The sequence below is a fragment of the Zootoca vivipara genome, chromosome 5, assembly GCF_965207765.1.
Source record: "Zootoca vivipara chromosome 5, rZooViv2.hap1.1, whole genome shotgun sequence".
Lineage (NCBI taxonomy): Eukaryota > Metazoa > Chordata > Lepidosauria > Squamata > Lacertidae > Zootoca > Zootoca vivipara.
Genome location: NC_142588.1, coordinates 32,987,884 through 33,011,618, shown reverse-complemented (window position 1 = coordinate 33,011,618; position 23,735 = coordinate 32,987,884). Strand labels below are relative to the sequence as shown.

Below are 23,735 nucleotides of genomic sequence, written 5' to 3'. Positions count from 1 at the left end.
CTAGTTTAATACCTTTAATTGTTACAGTTCACAACAGCAGTTCAAATATGCTATTAAATATAAGCAACATTGAATTCCTGATAATTAAGCACTTATTTAAAAATGAGTGGACTCTCCTTCATTTGAGGATTTCGTGCAGAGGCTGGATGGCCATCTGCCATGGATGCTTTAATTGACATTCCTGCGTTGCAGGGGGTTGGACTAGATGTCCCTTGGAGTCCCTTCCAACTCTAAAATTATAAGATTCTATGATCCACAGATTAGAATGACAAATGGTTATTATTGCATGCTGCTGCCAAATATAATCTGGTCACTTTCTTTGCAATAATTTGAGCTATGCAAATCTGTTTGAAGCAAAGTTAATGCACTTAAACCGGTACAGTTAAAATACAACCATTGATCCCCTGATACTAATTTCCACATATCCCATTTCTAAACAGGCCTGTACATTTCGAAAAATCTGACACAGCAATCTCTTAAGGCATATATGTGTGTGACAATGTATGGTAGTCACAGCAATAACACAGCAATGTATGGTAGTCACAGCAATAACATTAAAACTATTAGAAAGCTATCTTCCTCAGCTAAACTACTTAAAAGAAAACTCATAAGGAGCTACTGCCAAACAAGAAGTTTGTGACTAGTGTTGTTTTTTTACATTAACTGATAGGGAAAAATGAAGAACATACAATCGCATGCATGTTAGTTTTGTAAGGAAAGTCTTAAGTCTAAAAGAGCACTGAAATATTCTTCATTATCAGGATCCAATTTTAAGGCTCGTTCATAGCACTGAATTGCCTGCTGCGTTTCTCCATCAAGCTGGTGAATGAATCCATGGATGCCAAAACTCTTAGCATCTGCTGAATCTATCTTGATTCTTTTTTCTATTAATTTCTTCAGGTTATATTTGCATTTATTTCTCTCAAATGATTCAATTTCAATCTTCAGCCCAGCCAGATAATGTTCAACAGCCCCAGATTCTGATTTTTTGTGGTATTCCAGAAAGCGCCCATAATTGAAGTGGAGCTGCTGTTTCTCTGCACAAGTAAGTTTCCTCATTGCAAACACTTCCTGGAATGTCTCTTCTGCTTTCTGGAGCTCTTTCCCTTCTGCATACATGTTTGCAAGATCCACATGAGCGTAGACAAATTTGGTTTTGCGCTCCACCACTTCTTTGAAATGACAGATGCACAGTCTGATCAGTTCTGCCATCTTTCTTCTGTCTTTATATGGATCTTTTGATGATTTGATTTTAAAATACTGTGTTCTGTAGCAAATCCCCATCTGGTGATGTAGGAAGCCTGAGTTTGGTGTCAAGCTCAACGCCTCCTTCAAAAGCTCCAGGGATCTTTCCACATCACCTTTTTTCCTGTAAAATTTGGCAGCGTACCTCAGCACATAAGGGATGCCAGGGAATTTGCCTAGCGATTCTTCCATGAGCTCTTTTCCTTCTTCCACTTTATTAGTTTCCTGCAGCTTCAATGCAAGGATAGGCAGGAGAAAGGCATTATCTGGATTCAGCTTTGCTGCCTTCTTCAAGGGTTCCAGAGATGACCCTTCTGCTGCAGATTTTTTCCCATAAGAATCTTCCAGGCGATATACTGTGATTGCATAGCCAGCATTATATTCTGGGTTTTCAGGTTCTTTTCCTAGTGCCTTTAAAAAGCTCTCCTTGGCTTTTTCATAATACTTTCCCCCAAATTTGAGGAGTGCCCATCCCTTTTCACCATCGATATGTGGGATTTTCATTCTATAAGGAGAGGCACTTCCATGTTTCTCACAGGTTGTTTCCACCTTCTTTATGTAGCTTTGTACTTCTGCAAGTTTGTCCATGCGGTAATACACCCAAGCAAAGTTGCCCCATGTTATAAGGCTTGCCTTTTCGACTTCTTCTGGGTACTCCGTTTTTACACTCTCTTCAGCCTTCTGCAGATTTTCCAGAGCCTCTTCCTCCTTGCCATTCAAGTACTTCACGTAGGCCAGCAGGTTATAATTTCGGACTTTGGATTTGGTCTGTAAAAACTTGATTTGTTCACCAATTCTTTCCTCTAATTCGTCAAGATCAATGTCCTCCTTCAGCAACATCCAAGTAAAATGGCATTCAAGTTGCAAGAGGGTCCGTTTTAAAGATTCCTTGGAAATGTCACTACAGACCATGAGGGAAGAGAAAAAAAGACAGTCACATTTATATGCTGAAAACAACCATAGATCCAAGCATATCCCCATTTGTCATGGGAGACCTTTCAGAACTGACTAGATTTCATTTCTTTGCCACATATGCATGCAGTACTTCAAATGGGAGAACTGTGAAGTTTCACGATGCTGCTGATTGAAGTCTGACCTGAAAGCTATCATCTGTAGCTGTTACATGCATCTGAAGAAGTGTGCATGCACACGAAAGCTCATACCAAAATAAAAACTTAGTTGGTCTTTAAGGTGCTACTGAAGGAATTTTTTTTATTTTACTTCGACCCAGACCAACACGGCTACCTACCTGTAACACATGTAATAAATCACCTTTCCCACACACTGAGGGTCTTTTTAAAGTTTTTTTATATATATAAAAAGCAATATATTTTTATTAAAGATTTTTTGGTTTACAAAAGTATTTGCAATGTCTCTTTTTTCAAGATACATTTTCTACAGATCAGTTTCATTTGTTCAGACATTAGTGTTACATTAGGAAGAAAGGGGGGAAAGCGGTGGTGAGTGGGGATGGGGTCAGGTGGCAATGCTTCTATTCTACTTAGTGTATGTGTGGGGTTTTGTGTCAGCGTCGTTTGTTCAGGTTCTCTTTACTATTCACTTATTTGGTGTTTCTTTGGTGGTGAGAGAGGTTGGGGTTGGCCTAGAGCAGGCATCCCCAAACTCCGGCCCTCCAGATGTTTTGGACTACAATTCCCATCATCCCTGACTACTGGTCCTCTTAGCTAGTGTTATAAGAATTTTAAGGTCATATATATATATAATAATTGTTCATAAAACATGTACATGAATGTACAGAAACATGTCTGAAGCAGCACAGGAAGATAGGCCTGACTGACACCATTTTGACTCTCTCTGACCAGATGTTCCTCTGCAAGGAAGAAGTGGGGTGGGGGGAACCTTCTCATTGTCTCAGGAATTAAAGTGATAATCCCTGGCATCCTGATACCTGAGTGCCAGACAAAAGGGTGTGATTAACTTGGCTGGGAAACAGGGAAATGTAAAATATCTCTCAATTTTGTTGATTAGGTTTTGGGGGCAGGGGGCAGGGTCCAGGATGCTCATATTACTGCCACCAGACCTCCCCTTTCATGATGTACCTATGATGAATCTAGGGAGGGGGGGTCTTGGGCTACACCCCTTCTGTGACATATGGATGATGCTTCTGGGGGGGTGGGCTGAAACCAATTTCAAATTTCTTTTTAAGGGCAAGACATCTTTGTTTGGGGCCTTCCTTGTTCTCCTGCGTGAGAGGAAGGACCCTGTTGCAACAGCGAAAATAAAAGTGCCTTGCTTCGTACGTCCTGGTTTGGTCTCTGTTATTTGGTAGGCAGGAGACGCTTAAATTCGTCTGTTTGCCTGGATCCTTGGGCTCTCCCTGGGCAGGATCCATTTCTCTGGGTTCATAGGAACCAGCTTAAATTTTACTTCACTAGGGATCATGGGAGTTGTAGGCCAAAACATCTGGGGGGCCGCAGTTTGGGGATGCCTGGTCTAGATTGTGGTTGTTTGTTAGTGATTGGCTGTGGTGAACTTTATTTTCGTGTGAGAGTGGGGTGGGTGGATGTTTTTGGATCAGGTTAGCCAGATTGATTAAAAAACTGTTGGCGGGTTCTTCTTGTTGTCTTTTTGGGATGTGTATAAAAGGATAACCATACAGGGGTGAAGGCGTCTTCTTCTATTTGTCCCCTTGTCAGTTTCAGTTTGTTGGTTATGGTAGTTTTTCTAATAAGGCTGTTTCCCCTACTATTCAATACCATTAGTCTAGGCTTGCTCCTGACAGGTCTTTTTAAAGTTGAGTGTCAAGTGTGTTCAAAGAAAAAGGCTGTTTTAAGGATTAATAACATGGAACAACTCAGATTAATCCTTTAGATCAGTTTTCCCAATTTGTGGTCTATGTAATCCACCCAGGGGGTCTGTGGCATCATTCACATAAGGAAAACTACCATCGTAGGGGGTCTGTGGCTTAGCTTCTGGGAAAAATAAGGGGTCTGCATTACGTAGCCAATTGGGAACCACTGCTTTAGATTATTTTCTTATTTTAGATTAAAAAGGGAAATTACAATACAGCATTATTATTATTTTTAAAACAGACTGTATTACTAACAAGAATTTGTAGGACTGAATTTAACCATTCAAGCTATAGTTCTAAAGCGAACAAAGATAAAAAAATGTTGGTGTGGTTTATTTGATAAGGGATTGGGAGGAGAATTTTAGCAAAAGGAGGTGTGACCAATCTGGAGAAAGAGATAAACATGAACAGCCTTCAGTGAATTATAGCTCAGTTGGTAGAACCTTGATAGTCTTAATCTTAGGGTCGTGGGTTCAGGCCCCCATTGGGCAAGATCCCTGCATTGAAGGGGTCGGACTGCACGATCCTTGTGGTCTCTTCCAACTCCACAATTCTATGAATGAGTTTAGGAGGGCATTTGCAAATACTGGGAGGAAGGTCAGTCTAGAATTCCCAGCTCCTCTGTGTGAAGCATCAGTTTATATGGGTTCAAGTTTATTTTATTATTTAACAAAATGTATATACACGGGTGGCGCTGTGGGTTAAACCACTGAGCCTAGGGCTTGCCGATCAGAAGGTCGGCGGTTCGAATCCCCGCAACGGGGTGAGCTCCCGTTGCTTGGTCCCAACTGTTGCCAACCTAGCTTAGTCATGCTGGCCACATGACCCGGAAGCTGTACGCCGGCTCCCTCCGCCAATAATGTGAGATGAGCGTGCAACCCCAGAGTCGGTCATGACTGGACCTAATGGTCAGGGGTCCCTATACTGTATACCTCTTACTGGGGGGGGGGAGCCCTCTAAGCTGTTTAGAACAGAAATAATAATATCAATTTAAAACAAACAAACTACCAGTACCTAAAAAATGTAAAATATGACTAAACTCAATAATTTAAAACAAACAAATGAAATGCTTAGATTACAAGCCTGGTAGGCTTGCTGAAACAAAAGAAAAGGCTTTAGTAGGCACTGAAAACAATACAGCAAAGTTGAGGCTTAGTGATGAAATGAATATGTAAAACCACATATTTGTGCCTCAGTCAGGATCGACGAGGCTAAGTGATAGACTGGAAGTAAATTGGTTGAAGATCTTATCTCCTCTTGGTTTAACAAAAAGGAGGTAAAGATTAACATGCAACTGAAGGCAACACCCCTGCTCACTTCTTTGCCAGGAGCCTGAGGCATTTAGCCAGTGATATTTAGGTAAGAGAACAGGAAGTCGGGGTATTAGTTTGGAGAAAATAGGCGTACCAGAAGGGTTACCGTGAAAGCATTTCAGAGAACATGCTCTACTTGGCTCTGGCAATGGCTTATGTCTTTTGTTTCATGCAAATATAGTAGCATCCTGATATAATTTGAATTAAATGCACTGATGGGGTAGCCAACATGGTGCCTTCCAAATGGTACTTGGGGTACAATTCCCATCAGCCATAGTGCCAGAATGGCCAATGGCCATGGATGATAGGAACAGCTGTTCAAAACATCTGGGTTGCACCAGGCTGACAAACCCTTTTGTCATCTGTCCTCCCCTCCAAAACTTGGAAGAACAGAGCAATTCCTTTCTTCTCTCACCAAGTAGATAGGAGAAGTAAACGTGCAAGAAACTGACACATAATCTAACTTGCTTCTGGTTTTATTCACCTAATCATATAGGCCAATTTGGGCCAAATTCAAGTCGAGGGCAAATTGTTTGCTTTTCTTTTAAACTGAGCTACCAGAAACTAGCTTGTACTGGAAATAAGCCATCCATACCATAACCGTTTTTATCCACCCTTAGCTTTCAAATTAACAGTTACATTATTGGAAGCACAATTCTATGTTTACTCAATAGAGCTAACTTTCTTTTAAAAAGTGTGTTTAGTTTTGTTGCTTTAGGCAGCAATCCTATGTAGTCTTGGGAGTAAACACCACTGAACTCAGTGGATCTAAAACCATTTTAAGATGACAGAGCTAGCAGCCTAGAAAATCGAGAAACTCAGTCATTTGTTACTCACCCCATGCTTTCCAGATCTGTTATCAATTATAAAATATACTCGGTCTTTCTTTCTCTCTCTCTCTCTCTTTTTGGCCCTGGAGGGGACTGGAGGTAGCCTTTCGTTAAAGATGGGCAAATCTTACTCTTGTTACTGATGTTTCCTTTTTATAGCCCTCTGCAGCGCTGACAAACGTTTGCTCTCTGCTTGCAAAAAACGAAAGTGGAAAGTGAAACTTAGCTGCTGAAGATCTAGGAAACAGAAACTTAGAAAAACAAAAAAGAGGGTATGATAGAATGGGATCGGTTTCCTTTTCCTCTGATCGCATAACGCTGTTTACACTGGACTACAGCAGTGACGATTTTTTTTGTCTGAATACTGTGCCCATGAGTGGTGGGGTGGGGTTCTGGGTGTTTGAAATTAGAAGCTGTGTGACGTATTTACATTAGGGTGATGACTTTTTTACAACCTCATTTCCCTGTATCATAATTCGATGAGCTTTCATTAAAGATTAGATAAAATCTTACTTTCAAAGAGATTTGATAAATAAAAAATTTAAAATCATTTTGTGCGTGAGGTTTTTTTATCAGTTTTTTGACCATTTTTGAAGTCACTGTAAGCAGATATAAAATTGAACCCAAGCTTTAGAGTCGCATATATACAACATTATATAGGGTCATCAAACACCCAAGGAAGCTTTTTTTTAGCTGCAGTAACAGTATAGACGCCGCTAGAGGACGATGTTTTGCTACCTCTCCTGTAGGTTCTTTTCCCAGCATGTCCAGCATGGTCTGCTGGCTGAGTTTTGAGGTCCCAAAAGGGGGCTTTTACCTTGTGCAGGTGTGACATTTGTATACCCCCATGTTGCTAAGAACACTCCCCATTGTGGAATGTGGTGTTGTGTCCAAATTTGATACGAAATATATATAGAATTGTTAATACAATTTTATGAAATGGTAAAACGGCATACAAAAAATTTAAAACGGTTTGTGCGTAACCTTTTTAAATATTTCAATGGAATATACCTCATTTTAGTCATTAATAGGCACAAGTTCATCCATTTGTGCTACAGGAAATAGTTTTTGATAAAAAATATGAAAAAGTCATCACCCTAATTTACATATTAAGAAATCTGCCAAATCACCAAAAAGGGGGAGGGAAGCAGCATTAGAAATGACTTGATGGATCAGACTGAAGATCTGCCTTATTTTTCCTGACAGTTTTTCCTAACCTGCTGAAATTCCCTCTTCTGCAGAGTCTGTTAAAGGTGCTAGAGCTCCGTTCACTCTTTCACTTGGACCTGGAGTTGCTGTACAAGAGAGTTGAAGGATGCAATTTATATCACACAACTTGGGAGCAACAGCTGAATCTTATTTGTGCTGAAAAATAAGTGAGTCCCATAATAGGTGTATATAGCCTAAGATACACTGAGTGTACATGCTTCTGTGTAAGGATTACACTGCAGAACTGATTTTCCAACCCTGTTTATTACACCTCATTTACTTTTTTAAAAAAGAAACAAAAAAAAAATTAAAATGATTTTGGAGGAGGGTTCCCCCCCCCAATATTGTCCACCAACTCCTCATCTTCTTTCCCACCCTTCCAAGGCAGCAAACCAATCAACAATAAGAACACATCTTTAAAAGCACACAAAAGCTCTTAGTTTAAAACATTTTGAAAATGGTTAAAACATTTTCTCAACCAGGAATTTCAGGGTTGCCAGGACCTCCGGCAACTTCCAGCCATCAAATGTATGTGTCAGAGAGAGACACCTCACCAGAGATTGCCTTTCACAGATGGGAAACTGCCACTGAAGATTCCCTGTAACAGGCCAATTGCAAACATGCAGCATCCAGGCCTCACATGCCAATTGTAGGGTCCAAATGGGTTAATATTGGGGGAGATGCTCTTTAGGTACTTGTGTCCCAAACCATCCGGACTTTATATGTTAGTACTAGTAGCTTGAATTGGGGCTGGTAGCTCACTGCCAACCAATGACACATGGGGCGGATCTATACACAGGAAAAGAAATGCTTTAAATAAGTCAGAAATTAGATTGTTATAACAAAATAATAATAATAAACCCTATGGAAAAATGGGTACAGTATTAAAATTTCCTGCTCTCTGGCACCATCTGGTGTTGCATGTTTGCAGCACATTCAAATCGTTTCTTTACTAATGTAGGTGAGTCCATGGTCCCATCGGGCTGACTGGCAGCTACTTTCTGCACTAGCTGCAGACTCTGTACCTTCTTCAAGTGCAGCCCCACATATAGCACATAACAGTACGTAGTCCAGACTACAGACAGGGTTCACTAGAGCAAGTAACAGCTATAGCTGTTGAGTCAGCGTAATCCGTGCATTAGCACTTGAGAAATGTGTACTTGGATCTCAAACAACTTGTGAGTCAAAGGTTTTGGGTCCCAAACGCCGCAAACCCAGAAGCACTGGCAGAGGTAGAGGAGTGCGGGGGGGGAGCGCACTGCCCCCGGCAGCGCGATCCCGGTAGGGTGCCATTGCAGCTGCTCCCCGCCCGCGGAGGGCACCATGCCCCTGCAGGCGGTGTGCCCCGTCCCCAGGACATGCGCCACGGCCCTGTGGGCGGTGCCCCCGCCCCCAGGATGCGTGCCAGCCCCACCCCCGCCTGCTCTCTGCCGCCCCCCCTGGTGCCAGAGCATGAAGCTCTGCCACTGCCCGGAAGTGATTGTTCTGGTTTGCGAATGTCTGTCACAACTTCCACGGCTTCTGATTGGCTGCAGGAGCTTCCTGCAGCCAATCGGAAGCTGCACCTTGGTTTCTGAACTGTTTTGGAAGTTGAACGTGGGGGGAGCTGAGGTAAAAAGACCTTAAGGAAATCTACAACCCCCTGAGTCACCTCCTCGGCTGTTGGTTTGTGGGGTGGTTATACAGCAACGAACACTTCTGTTCTGATGTTGATCCCCTTTCCACTTTTATTCTAAATACAAAGTACCAAAGAGACGCCACAGCCTGGAGCGTCACCGCACTGCGTCCAGTAACAAGGACAAGTATAGAGATAGGGAATAGACAGAAATCCCATAGATTATGATCCCCTTTGACGTTTCCACATCCCAGGGTGGAAATGAGAACTGCCTATATAAAACAATAAAGAAACCCGGGATTTTAGTGTACTTGAGAAGGAGGAGTCCACTCAGAAAGATGTAGCAGCATATAGAGTAGTTCTTGCTTTAAGTTAGGACTTACTTTGTGAGAAAAACGTGATTGCTGTCAGGGGAGTTTGTATAAACTACAGACCACTATCCCCATGATACAGATCAGGAGTGAAATTGCTGTAATTTCCCTACCTCCTTAAGCTGCTTCCATGCAGCTCCCATGGTCAGCGGTGTTCAGGGTCACACTCGCCTCCCTCCCTCCCCATAAAGGTCAGCAATCGGGATGACCACCCTTCAGAGCAAGGAACCTCCAAAAGGAAGGTTCTGGTGGAATGAGAGGCACCGGCACCCACTCTGTTCCCAATGCAATTTGGAACCAGTTTAGCATTTTGACATGAGGAAATTTACAGACATCCAATCCCTCCCCTGCATTTGCTGAAGTGCCACAGTGCTGGTGAGGGAAGGAGGGATGCATTTGCAAAAGAGGGGAGGAAGTGAGAAGCCATCGGAGTCACAGAGAGAGACATTCAGCGGGGGAGGCAGTTTGTTATCCTGAAAGAGACCACCCCAGAAGGTTGCTGGTTGCCCCCCCCCCCATTCTGTCCTCCAGTTCAAATAGCCTGGATAACAATGACGATAATAACAACAATTTATTATTTATACCCCACCCATCTGGCTGGGTTTCCCCAGCCCCTCTGGGAGTCTTCCATACAATAAAACATCAGTCCTTAAAAACATCCCTAAACAGGGCTGTCTTCAGATGTCTTCTAAAAGTGGGATAGTTGTTTATTTCCTTGACATCTGATGGGAGGACGTTCCACAGGGCAGCTGCCACTACCGAGAAGGCCCTCCGCCTTCTTGGCAACAACCCCGCTGGATTGAAAATGCTGCTGGTCAGTGCCAGGCTGGAGAATGTTAAAGCTGGTGTGTAGGTGTGTTAATCTGCCTTGGCTCCACCAGGATAATAGTAATAATTTTATTATTTGGGTTCCACTCATCTGACTGGGTTGCCCCAGCCACCCTGGGCATTTCCCAACAGATATAAAAACATAACAAAACATTCAGATGTCTTCTGAAAGTTGTGGAGTTCTTTATCCAATGGGAGGGCGTTCCACAGGGTGGACGCCACTACCAAGAAGGCCCCCTGCCTGGTTCCCTGTGACTTCACTTCTCGCCACGAGGGAACCACCAGGAGGCTCTCGAAGGAATAGCTCAATGTCAGAGCTGAACGATGGTGGTTCAGGTCTTCTGTGTACATGACTGCTACAATCACAAATCCAACTTCACACCTCATTGTAGCAAAAATCCAGATTGCCAGATTACTCATCTGCTAGGTCAGTGGTGGTGAACCTATGTTCACTCTCTGTGGGCACGTGCGCCATTGCCCCAGCAGGGCCGTAGCTTCCGTGCTGGGGGTGAGGGGGAGGAGGAGAGGAGGACTCACGTGCAAGCAGGAGTGGAGGCGGGGATCATAGCTGCCAAGTCTCCCGTTTTCCCCGGGAAATCCCCGTTTTTCCAGCTGTTCCTAGCTGAAAAAACGGATTTTTTTGTTTTTCCCCAGGTTATTCTGGCACGGCGGCCACTTTGGAACTGGGCGGAGCATGCTCAGAAGCGACTTTATAGGTCTGAAATTACCTGCATAAATATTTCTCAGACAGTGACTAGTTTAATACCTTTAATTGTTACAGTTCATAACAGCAGTTCAAATATGCTATTAAACATAAGCAACACTGAATTCCTGATAATTAGGCACTTATTTAAAAATGAGTGGACTCTCCTTCATTTGAGGATTTCGTGCAGAGGCTGGATGGCCATCTGCCATGGATGCTTTAATTGACATTCCTGTGTTGCAGGGGGTTGGACTAGATGCCCCTTGGAATCCCTTCCAACTCTAAAATTATAAGATTCTATGATCCACAGATTAGAATGACAAATGGTTATTATTGCATGCTGCTGCCAAATATAATCTCGTCACTTTCTTTGCAATAATTTGAGCTATGCAAATCTGTTTGAAGCAAAGTTAATGCACTTAAACCGGTACAGTTAAAATACAACCATTGATCCCCTGATACTAATTTCCACATATCCCATTTCTAAACAGGCCTGTACATTTCTAAATCGAAAAATCTGACACAGCGATCTCTTAAGGCATATATGTGTGTGACAATGTATGGTAGTCACAGCAATAACATTAAAACTTGCGAAATGCCTAACTATTAGAAAGCTATCATCCTCAGCTGAACTACGTACTTAAAAGAAAACTCATAAGGAGCTACTGCTAAACAAGAAGTTTGTGGCTAGTGTTGTTTTTTTACATTAACTTACATTAACTGATAGGGAAAAATGAAGAACATACAATCGCATGCATGTTAGTTTTGTAAGGAAAGTCTTAGGTCTAAAAGAGCACTGAAATATTCTTTATTATCAGGATCCAATTTCAAGGCTCGTTCATAGCACTGAATTGCCTGCTGCGTTTCTCCATCAAGCTGGTGAATGAATCCACGGATGCCAAAACTTTTAGCATCTGCTGAATCTATCTTGATTCTTCTTTCTATTAATTTCTTCAGGTTATATTTGCATTTATTTCTCTCAAATGATTCAATTTCAATCTTCAGCCCAGCCAGATAATGTTCAACAGCCTCAGATTCTGATTTTTTGTGGCATTCCTGAAAGCGCCCATAATTGATGTGGAGCTGCTGTTTCTCTTCACAAGTAAGTTTCCTCATTGCAAACACTTCCTGGAATGTCTCTTCTGCTTTCTGGAGCTCTTTCCCTTCTGCATACATGTTTGCAAGATCCACGTGAGCGTAGACGAATTTGGTTTTGCGCTCCACCACTTCTTTGAATTGACAGATGCTCAGTCTGATCAGTTCTGCCATCTTTCTTCTGTCTTTATATTGATCTTTTGATAATTTGATTTTAAAATACTGTGTTCTGTAGCAAAGCCCCATCTGGTGATGTAGGAAGCCTGAGTTTGGTGTCAAGCTCAACGCCTCCTTCAAAAGCTCCAGGGATCTTTCCACATCACCTTTTTTCCTGTAAAATATGGCAGCGTACCTCAGCACATAAGGGATGCCAGGGAATTTGCCTAGCGATTCTTCCATGAGCTCTTTTCCTTCTTCCACTTTATTAGTTTCCTGCAGCTTCAATGCAAGGATAGGCAGGAGAAAGGCATTATCTGGATTCAGCTTTGCTGCCTTCTTCAAGGGTTCCAGAGATGACCCTTCTGCTGCAGATTTTTTCCCATAATAATCTTCCAGGCGATATACTGCGATTGCATAGCCAGCATTATATTCTGGGTTTTCAGGTTCTTTTCCTAGTGCCTTTAAAAAGCTGTCCTTGGCTTTTTCATGATACTTTCCCCCAAATTTGAGGAGTGTCCATCCCTTTTCACAATCGATATGTGGAGTTTTCATTCTATAAGGAGAGGCACTTCCATGTTCCTCACAGGTTGTTTCCACCTTCTTTATGTAGCTTTGTACTTCTGCAAGTTTGTCCATGCGGTAATACACCCAAGCAAAGTTGCCCCATGTAATAAGGCTTGCCTTTTCGACTTCTTTTGGGTACTCTGTTTTTACACTCTCTTCAGCCTTCTGCAGATTTTCCAGAGCCTCTTCCTCCTTGCCATTCAAGTACTTCACGTAGGCCAGCAGGTTATAATTTTGGACTTTGGATTTGGTCTGTAAAAACTTGATTTGTTCACCAATTCTTTCCTCTAATTCGTCAGGATCAATGTCCTCCTTCAGCAACATCCAAGTAAAATGGCATTCAAGTTGCAAGAGGGTCCATTTTAAAGATTCCTTGGAAATGTCACTACAGACCATGAGGGAAGAGAAAAAAGACAGTCACATTTATATGCTGAAAACAACCATAGATCCAAGCATATCCTCATTTGTCATGGAAGATCTTTCAGAACTGACTAGATTTCATTTCTTTGCCACATATGCATGCAGTACTTCAAATGGGAGAACTGCAAAGTTTCACGATGCCGGCACATCCATTAAGACGAACTAGGCAGTTGCCTAGGGCGCCAAAATGGAGGGGGCGCTGGTGTGTCTCCCCACTCGCAAACGCCCTTTCTGTCGCCGCCGCCGCTTTCGCTCCTGCTTGCTGCTGCAGAGGCGCTTCCCTGCAATGCCCTGCAGGTGGCGCAGGGCCGTGACGCACTACGGAGCCCGAAATCGGGGGGGGGCACTCAAACCAATCAATCGAAGCAGGCGGGGGAACCTGAGCACACACGTGCCCAGTTGTTAGGCAGACAGGTTTAAAAAAAAGAAAAGGAAAAAAGAGCATGCGGCCTTCGGGGCAGGGCGGGACGGGGTGGGGTGGAATGGCAGAGGACACGCTCCACACTCCAGGCTCCTCCCCTCACGCACCTCCTTGGCCAATCGCCGAGCGGGAAGGCGGGGGGGGGCAGAAAGTGATCTCGCCTAGGGCGCAGAAAACCCTAGCACCGGCCCTGGGGGTCCCTATATTGTATACCTCTTACTAGGAAAAAAAAGCCCTCTAAGTTGTTTAGAACAACAGAAATAATAATATCAATTTAAAACAAACAAACTACCAGTACCTAAAAAATGTAAAATATGACTAAACTCAATAATTTTTTTTTGAAAATAATTTTTATTGATTTTATATAGCAAAGCAAAGAAATACAAAGCACAATCCACCTTCTTCTCTCCCCCCTCCACGAGCCCCCCTCTGCCAAAGGAGAGCCCCATGAACAGAGAACAGTCGAAGGCAGTCCACTATATAGTTGGGTTTCTCCCCACCCCACTCCTCCTCCTCCCAGAGCCCCCCCTGCCACCAGAGGCCCCAGGATGGCAAGGAAAAGTAGAGGCGGATATCCACCCAGCTAATTTTCCATAATTGTCTTAAAAACCAAAAAGAAAAAGAAAAAAGAAAAAAGGGAAAGCCAAATCTTATTTAAAATCCCATGGTAATGTCTTAGTGACTTCCTCATATCCCCTCTTCCTGGTTATTCATAATTTCTCTTTACTAATCTTAGCAGATTTCTTCATTCTAATTTCAAATCTTATTCTTGAGCACACATTTCAATATCTGTCACATTCCCCCCCGTCCACCCTCCACAGGCCCCCTCCTGCCACAAGGGAGTCCCATGAAAGGTGGGCAGCCGGAAGTGACCCATTTTATAGTTGGATTTTTCTCCACCCCACCCCTCCCCCCGGCCCCCCCTGCCACAGGAGGTCCCAGGGCCACAAGGGGAGGCAGAGGCAGATGTCCACCCAACTGGATACCTAAACATATAATTATTATTCTTTTAATCATACTTTCTATTCCCAAGCCATTCCCCCCCAACAAGAAATGTCAAATACTCATTCAAATCTCTAAACTCAAATATCTTCACCTTATTTTCCCTACCGGTAAATACCTCCTCCTCTCCCCTGGATTCCTTCCCCCATTCGGTACAGCAATTCCATTGTCCAGCCAAGATTTCAAAACCGTTTTTCCACCTATTTTTAAAGTACTTCTAGAGTTTTTTCATCCCACCCCCATTCTTTCCCATTTTAAAATCCACGCCCTTGTCTTCCCCTCCTTCTGCCTCTTCCTTCCCACCATTCCATTCTCTTGCCCAATTATTTTTTCCCAAACTTTCCAATTTCCCTCTAGAGTCAATTCCCATTCTTGATAGTCCATTTCCACAATTATCAATTTCACAAATGTTTTTTGATCATTCTTCTCCCCAACTTCATGTCAAGGTCTCTCTTCATGTTGAGGTCTTCCTCCTCCTCCTCCTCCTCCTCCTCCTCCTCCTCCTCCTCCTCCTCCTTCTTTTTGTTGTTGAACCTCATCTGAAGCTTGTTTTTCATGTTCATTTTCATTTGGGGAAATATCCTTTCTTTCCTGTGCTTGATCCAAAGTACTTAGAAACAGACTTTCCATCTGCTGCTGTCCCTTTAAGAGATCTGCCAGTAAATTCAAGACAGTCTGTTGGAAAGCAGATGTTCCGGATGTTGACATTTTTCCAAGTCAAGGGCAGAATAGAGATTAGAAGACAAAGAACAATGGAGTTTCAGTCCTCAGAAACGGTAGAATCCATCTTGGTTACAACCATTCCCATAGTCCTTAACCTAAATCAAATTTTTTCCACGTAGCTTTTAAACCTCAGTTTCAAACTTTTAATGACAGCTGTCAAAATTGCATTGCGATGTTTCCTTGCTGCTCCTCATGGGGTGCTGGGTCCAGGATTGAGCAGGAGCTTTCCCCCTCGAATCTTTTCTTTTGCAGGGTTTTCTCCTTTTTATTAGAGAAATCTGTCCCCCTGCCCCCTGCTAGTAGGGGTAAAATAAGTGTCTTTCTCTGGGGTTTTGCAGTTGCTCAACTTTCTTTCTTTCGGCTTTAGGACATTTTACTGCTTCCTAAGCCGCCAGTAGGAAGAGATCGACTCCCATTTTTGAAACCTCTTCCCGTGATCCAATTAGTCCAAATTAAAATCAATAATTCCAATTACTCACGGTCTGGTTTTCCGCAATTTTAGGTTTGGGAGAATCTATCGCTCTCCGCCTCCGGCTTGAAGCTTCACTCCTCAAGGGTAACGCTGGTGCTCAAAGTGGCCCCCGCGACTGCCACCCTTCTCCTCCATTGCTTAAAGCTTACCGGCGAGTCGGGGAATCGCGCTACGGGGCACCGCTGAGCAAACTTTGTCCCCAGAACGCACTATCTGGGGCTCTTACGGGGCGACGCGGCGCTTTCGCGACCTTCCCCCCGCCCTTGAGGAGCCGGGTTGCCTCGGAGCTCGAGGCAAACCCCGCCAAATGTCGCTGGCGATAGACCGGAAGCCCAGTAAACTCAATAATTTAAAACAAACAAATGAAATGCTAAGATTACAAGCCTGGGTAGGCTTGCTGAAATAAAAGAAAAGCTTTAGTAGGCACTGAAAACAATACAGCAAAGTTGAGGCTGAATGAATGTGTAATGAATACCGGTATGTAAAACCACATATTTGTGCCTCAGTCAGGATCGATGAGGCTAAGTGATAGACTGGAAGTAAATTGGTTGAAGATCTTATCTCCTCTTGGTTTAACAAAAAGGAGGTAAAGATTAACATGCAACTGAAGGCAACACCCCTGCTCACTTCTTTGCCAGGAGCCTGAGGCATTTAGCCAGTGATATTTAGGTAAGAGAACAGGAAGTCGGGGTATTAGTTTGGAGAAAATAGGCGTACCAGAAGGGTTACCGTGAAAGCATTTCAGAGAACATGCTCTACTTGGCTCTGGCAATGGCTTATGTCTTTTGTTTCATGCAAATATAGTAGCATCCTGATATAATTTGAATTAAATGCACTGATGGGGTAGCCAACATGGTGCCTTCCAAATGGTACTTGGGGTACAATTCCCATCAGCCCTAGTGCCAGAATGGCCAATGGCCATGGATGATAGGAACAGCTGTTCAAAACATCTGGGTTGCACCAGGTTGACTAACCCTTTTGTCATCTGTCCTCCCCTCCAAAACTTGGAAGAACAGAGCAATTCCTTTCTTCTCTCACCAAGTAGATAGGAGAAGTAAACGTGCAAGAAACTGACACATAATCTAACTTGCTTCTGGTTTTATTCACCTAATCATATAGGCCAAATTGGGCCAAATTCAAGTCGAGGGCAAATTGTTTGCTTTTCTTTTAAACTGAGCTATCAGAAACTAGTTTGTACTGGAAATAAGCCGACAATACCATAACCGTTTTAATCCACCCTTAGCTTTCATATTAGCAGTTACATTGGAAGCACAATTCTAGCTTTCATATTAGCAGTTACATTGGAAGCACAATTCAATAGAGCTAACTTTCTTTTAAAAAGTGTGTTTAGTTTCATGGGCGTAGCCAGGATCAAATCTGGGGGGGGGGGCAAGCCATGGTTGTCCAGGTTGTGGCATTTCAGCACGGAAAAGGTGAATGAAACCAAAATTTTGTTATATATAATTATAGCAGTGCTTTATTACGGTAGTTATTACAATTATTTGCTTGAATTTTTTAAATTTCTATTCCCTGCAGCCAAAGATGGAGAAGCTCTATACAGTCAGCAAAAACAAGACCTGGAGCTGACTGTAACTCAGACCATCAGCTTCTTATAGCAAAATTCCAGCTTAAACTGAAGAAAGTAGGAAAAACCACTGGGCCAGTAAGATACAATCTGAATCAAATCCCTTATGAATACACAGTGGAAGTGAGGAACAGGTTTAAGGATTTAGATTTGGTGGACAGAGTGCCTGAAGAACTATGGATGGAGGCTCGTAACATTATACAGGAGGCAGCAACGAAAACCATCCCAAGGAAAAGGAAATGCAAGAAGGCAAAATGGCTGTCCAACGAGGCCTTACGAATAGCGGAGGAGAGGAGGCAAGCAAAATGCAAGGGAGATAGGGAAAGATACAGGAAACTGAATGCAGATTTCCAAAAAACAGCAAGGAGAGATAAGAGGGTCTTCTTAAATGAGCAATGCAAAGAAATAGAGGAAAACAATAGAATGGGGAAAACCAGAGATCTGTTCAAGAAAATTGGAGATATGAAAGGAACATTTCGTACAAAGATTACCATAATCAAGGACAAAAGTGGTAAGGACCTAACAGAAGCAGAAGACATCAAGAAGAGGTGGCAAGAATACACAGAGGAATTATACCAGAAAGATATGGAGGTCTCGTACACCCCAGGTAGTGTGGTTGCTGACCTTGAGCCAGACATCTTGGAGAGTGAAGTCAAATGGGCCTTAGAAAGCACTGCTAATAACAAAGCCAGTGGAAGTGATGATATTCCAGCTGAACTATTTAAAATTTTAAAAGATGATGCTGTTAAGGTGCTACACCCAATATGCCAGCAAGTTTGGAAAACTCAGCAATGGCCAGAGGATTGGAGAAGATCAGTCTACATCCCAATTCCAAAGAAGGGCAGTGCCAAAGAATGCTCCAACTACCGCACAATTGCGCTCATTTCACACGCTAGCAAGGTTATGCTGAAAATTCTACAAGGCAGGCTTAGGCAGTATGTGGACCGAGAACTCCCAGAAGTGCAAGCTGGATTTCGAAAGGGCAGAGGAACCAGAGACCAAATAGCAAACATGCGCTGGATTATGGAGAAAGCTAGAGAGTTCCAGAAAAACGTCTACTTCTGCTTCATTGACTATGCAAAAGCCTTTGACTGTGTCGACCACAGCAAACTATGGCAAGTTCTTAAAGAAATGGGAGTGCCTGATCACCTCATCTGTCTCCTGAGAAATCTCTATGTGGGACAAGAAGCTACAGTTAGAACTGGATATGGAACAACTGATTGGTTCAAAATTGGGAAAGGATTACGACAAGGTTGTATATTGTCTCCCTGCTTATTTAACTTATATGCAGAATTCATCATGCGAAAGGCTGGACTAGATGAATCCCAAGCAGGAATTAAGATTGCCGGAAGAAATATCAACAACCTCAGATATGCAGATGACACAACCTTGATGGCAGAAAGTGAGGAGGAATTAAAGAACCTTTTAATGAGGGTGAAAGAGGAGAGCGCAAAATATGGTCTGAAGCTGAACATCAAAAAAACCAAGATCATGGCCACTGGTCCCATCACCTCCTGGCAAATAGAAGGGGAAGAAATGGAGGCAGTGAGAGATTTTACTTTCTTGGGCTCCTTGATCACTGCAGATGGTGACAGCAGTCACGAAATTAAAAGACGCCTGCTTCTTGGGAGAAAAGCAATGACAAACCTAGACAGCATCTTAAAAAGCAGAGACATCACCTTGCCGACAAAGGTCCGTATAGTTAAAGCTATGGTTTTCCCAGTAGTGATGTATGGAAGTGAGAGCTGGACCATAAAGAAGGCTGATGGCCGAAGAATTGATGCTTTTGAATTATGGTGCTGGAGGAGACTCTTGAGAGTCCCATGGACTGCTAGAAGATCAAACCTATCAATTCTTAAGGAAATCAGCCCTGAGTGCTCCCTGGAAGGACAGATCGTGAAGCTGAGGCTCCAATACTTTGGCCACCTCATGAGAAGAGAAGAATCCTTGGAAAAGACCCTGATGTTGGGAAAGATTGAGGGCACTAGGAGAAGGGGACGACAGAGGACAAGATGGTTGGACAGTGTTCTCGAAGCTACGAACATGAGTTTGACCAAACTACGGGAGGCAGTGCAAGACAGGAGTGCCTGGCGTGCTATGGTCCATGGGGTCACGAAGAGTCGGACACGACTAAACGACTAAACAACAACAACAATTCTAATTACATGTCTTATACTAATATCATTTTTCTTGGGTTTGAAGAAAACTTGTTGAAAACTTTCATCATCTAGTCCACCCCGCCCCCCCCCGCAGTGCAGGAATCCTCCCCACAACGAGACCGACCCCTTTCATACGTCCGGATTCCTATAAGCCTAGCACCCAAGTGATAAAATTCCAAGTAAAGAAGATTGGATTACAAAATTAATAATATATCAAAAATTGGGGTAGCAAAGGGATTGAGAGAAGAAAAAGCAGGGAAGGATTGGATCTCCTTTAAACAATATCTAAAGAAACAGGTGGAAAAAGAGAATCATGTAGCAGAAATCTGAATCATACAAAATCAAAAAGTAACAGGTAATTATAGGAAAATAAGGTATGCAATTAGCTAAGTAAATATAAAGCAGAATATAGGAGAGGTTGGAAGTCACATGTGGTGGAGGGGGGTGGTGATAGGGATAGGGATTTAATTTGGAAGAAGTATGTTCGAATTTATTTTGGGAGGGTAGATTTTGGTTTGTTGTTAATTTGTGTTTATATTTTATTGTTAATTTGGGTTATTGTTAATTTGTGTTTGTATTTTTTTTTTTTTTTTTTTTTTTTTTATATTTTGGTCATTTCTGCTTTTTGTTTCATTTTTGTTATTGTGTATGTTTTTAATGAATAAGTAAACTTTATTTTAAATATATATATATATATAAAAGGGGAAGGGACCCAGGTGGCGCTGTGGTTAAACCACTGAGCCTAGGGCTTGCTGATCAGAAGGTCGGCGGTTCGAATCCCTGTGACGGGGTGAGCTCCTGTTGCTTGGTCCCAGCTCCTGCCAACCTAGCAGTTCGAAAGCATGTCAAAATGCAAGTAGATAAATAGGAACCGCTACAGCGGGAAGGTAAACGGCGTTTCCATGTGCTGCTCTGGTTTGCCAGAAGCGGCTTTGTCATGCCGGCCACATGACCTGGAAGCTATACGCCGGCTCCCTCGGCCAATAATGCGAGATGAGCGCGCAACCCCAGAGTCGGTCACGACTGGACCTAATGGTCAGGGGTCCCTTTACCTTTTTATATAAAAGGGGTGTGGTGGAGTCTCCTTCTTTGGAGGTCTTTAAGCAGAGGCTTGACAGGCATATGTCAAGAATGCTTTGATGGTGTTTCCTGCTTGGTAGAGGGTTGGACTGGATGGCCCTTGTGGTCTCTTCCAGCTCTATGATTCCCTCAAATTTGTATCAGGCAAAACCACAATCCTATCCATACTGGCCTTTGTCTCTGCTAACGACCAAGGAGGTAGGAGGGGACCCACCCTCTTGCTGTCTGGCAGAATCTCTGCTAATGGCCCATATATCTCTGCCTTTGTTTGCCTAATAACACAGCCATTCTCAGCAACTGAATCCCTGCTGCATAATCCAGCATGGGGCTTTTGTTGTTTAGTCGTTTAGTCGTGTCCGACTCTTCGTGACCCCATATGCATGGGGCTTAGTCATATTCTAATGCTTTCCTGACTCAAGGGGATTTGGAATTCATCCTACATCAAATAAGATAATCAAGGAAAATGCCCCCCCATCACCTTGTTCACACACTCTGGGCCCAAGCCCCTAGCCTATGCTGCGGGGTAACAATTGCTGCAGAAATGTGGAGGATTGAATTTAAGACCGGGAAAGAAATAAGAAACTGAGAACAATGACAATGTCAGGTCCTTCCATCCCTATTTGAGCGTGTAGCAGTTCCCAGCAGGAATTATAAACTGCCTCCCCATATTCTCTTTCGCAATCAGAAGACACTCTGTGGTATTATATAAGCACTATCTAAACGTGATTACAGAGGCAATATAGCATAGTAGCCAGCACTGGCTTCGGATATGGGAAGCGCAGATTCAAATCCCTCTGCTCAACCATGAATGTCCTACAGCTAGTTACTACATCTTAGTTTAAGCTACCTCAAAGGGTTGTCAGAGGAGGAGGAAGAAAGGCTGGAGATGGGGACGAAGGGAGAAAAATCAGAGCGGGAAAGAGAGAGAGGGAAGAGGAAGGAAATGAAAGGGGGAAACAGGAGGAAGAAAAGGATATAAATGGGAGAAAAAAGGAAGGAGAAAAAATTAGAGGAGGGGGGAATAAGAAAGAGGGTGTGGGGGAGGGAAGCGCAGGATGGAGAAACAGGAAAGGAAAGAAGGCGAATAAATGGGAAAAGAAGAAATGAGTACAGGGGAGAAGAAGAGGGAGTCAAAAGAGAGAGAAAGCGACCGAAGGAAAAGATCAGCTGGAGAGAGAATGAATGAAGGGAGAAGGGGGAGTGCCGCGCGTGTATGGTTTCCCCCCCTTGGGGGCAGAGAGAGCCCCTTCTCGGCCCGCCTGCCAGGGATCTCCCGAAGCGCCGCCTAACAACCACCCCGAGCACACATGTGCGGGAGTCGGGACTCACCTGTTACCACAGAGCCGGGAGCAGTGGCAGGTAGGAGGAGGCGGCAGCAAGGGCCCGATCAGGGGGAGGCTGCTCACGCTCAGGCCGACAAGGAGGCAAGTGGGGCAAGCAGACTGAGCAACAGCGCCAAGAAAGTGCAAGGTGAGAGGGAGCCTCTCAGCTCGCGTGCTGGTTTAAAAGGGGCCCGGCCACGCCCCCCAGCCACCCGATTGGCTGGCTGGCGATGACGTGGCTGGGATCCCCCCGGAAGGGAGGGGGCGGTCACACAACTCCTCCCCACCGGCCTCTTATCTTTTTTCTTTTTACAGTGGGGAAAAAACAGCGTGCGCCACACCATTTTTTATAGGCATTGCCATTTTTTTTTCTTTTTACCTTCTGGGGGGGCAGTTGCCCCCCTGCCCCCCGCCTATGCCCATGTTTGAGTTTTCTTGCTTTAGGCAGCAATCCTATGTAGTCTTGGGAGGAAACACCACTGAACTCAGTGGATCTAAAACCATTTTAAGATGACAGAGCTAGTAGCCTAGAAAATCGAGAAACTCAGTCATTTGTTACTCACCCCATGCTTTCCAGATCTGTTATCAATTATAAAATATACTCGGTCTTTCTCTCTCTCTCTCTTTGGCCCTGGAGGGGACTGGAGGTACCAGTAGCTTTTCGTTGGGCAAATCTTACTCTTGTTACTCATGTTTTCTTTTTATAGTCCTCTGCAGCGCTGACAAATGTTTGCTCTCTGCTCAAGATCTAGGAAACAGAAACTTAGAAAAACAAACAAGAGGGTATGATAGAATGGGATTGGTTTCATTTTCCTGTGATCCCATAACACTGTTTACACTGGACTACATCAGTGATGTTTTTTTTTTGTCTGAATACTGTGCCCATGAGTGGTGGGGTGGGGTTCTGGGTGTTTGAAATTAGAAGCTGTACTGATGGCTGTGTGACGTATTTACATTAGGGTGGTGACTTTTTTACAATCTCATTTCCCTGTATCATAATTTGATGAGCTTTCATTAAAGATTAGATAAAATCTTACTTTCAAAGAGATTTGATAAAAAGACCTCACGCACAAAATGATTTAAAAAAATTTATCAGTTTTTTGACCATTTTTGAAGTCACTGTAAGCAGATATAAAATTGAACCCAAGCTTTAGAGTCACATATATACAATATTATATAGGGTCATCAAACACACAAGGATGCTTTTTTTAGCTGCAGTAACAGTATAGATGCCACTACAGGACGATGTTTTGCTACCTCTCCTGTAGGTTCTTTTCCCAGCATGCCGGGCAGGGTCTGCTGGCTGAGTTTTGAGGTCCAGAAAAGGGGCTTTTACCTTGTGCAGGTGTGACATTTGTATACCCTATGTTGCTAAGAACACTCCCCACTGTGGAATGTGGTGTTGTGTCCAAATTTGATACGAAATATATATAGAATTGTTAATACAATTTTATGAAATGGTAAAACGGCATGCAAAAAAATTAAAAACGGTTTGTGCATAACCTTCCCATTTAGATCATTAATAGGCAAAAGTTCATCCATTTGTGCTATAGGAAATAATTTTTAAGAAAAAAATGAAAAAGTCATCACCCTAATTTACATACTAAGAAATCTGCCAAATCACCAAAAAGGGGGAGGGAAGCAGCATTAGAATTGACTTGATGGATCAGATTGAAGATCCGCCTCATTTTTCCTGACAATTTTTCCTAACCTGCTGAAATTCCCTCTTCTGTAGAGTCTGTTAAAGGTGCTAGAGCTCCGTCCACTCTTTCACTTGGCCCTGGAGTTGCTGTACAAGAGAGTTGAA

General features: G+C 43.3%; 2 protein-coding genes across 2 annotated transcripts; both read right to left on the bottom strand.

The window, feature by feature from the left end:
• Positions 1–6,329, bottom strand: LOC118096599 (interferon-induced protein with tetratricopeptide repeats 5). Its single transcript, XM_035138572.3, has 2 exons — positions 6,208–6,329; positions 1–2,146 (listed from the first exon to the last, which is right to left on the bottom strand). Exons 1-2 carry the CDS (start codon positions 6,210–6,212, stop codon positions 703–705), a joined length of 1,449 nt encoding a protein of 482 aa, XP_034994463.2. The 5' UTR covers positions 6,213–6,329; the 3' UTR covers positions 1–702.
• A 4,649-nt stretch (positions 6,330–10,978) lies between these two features.
• On the bottom strand, positions 10,979–23,515 carry LOC148685638 (interferon-induced protein with tetratricopeptide repeats 5-like). The gene is made up of 2 exons (XM_088670317.1): positions 22,492–23,515; positions 10,979–13,129 (listed from the first exon to the last, which is right to left on the bottom strand). The coding sequence occupies exons 1-2, from the start codon at positions 22,494–22,496 to the stop codon at positions 11,686–11,688; spliced, it is 1,449 nt and encodes a 482-aa protein (XP_088526443.1). The 5' UTR covers positions 22,497–23,515; the 3' UTR covers positions 10,979–11,685.
• Between the last annotated feature and the right edge of the window lie 220 nt (positions 23,516–23,735).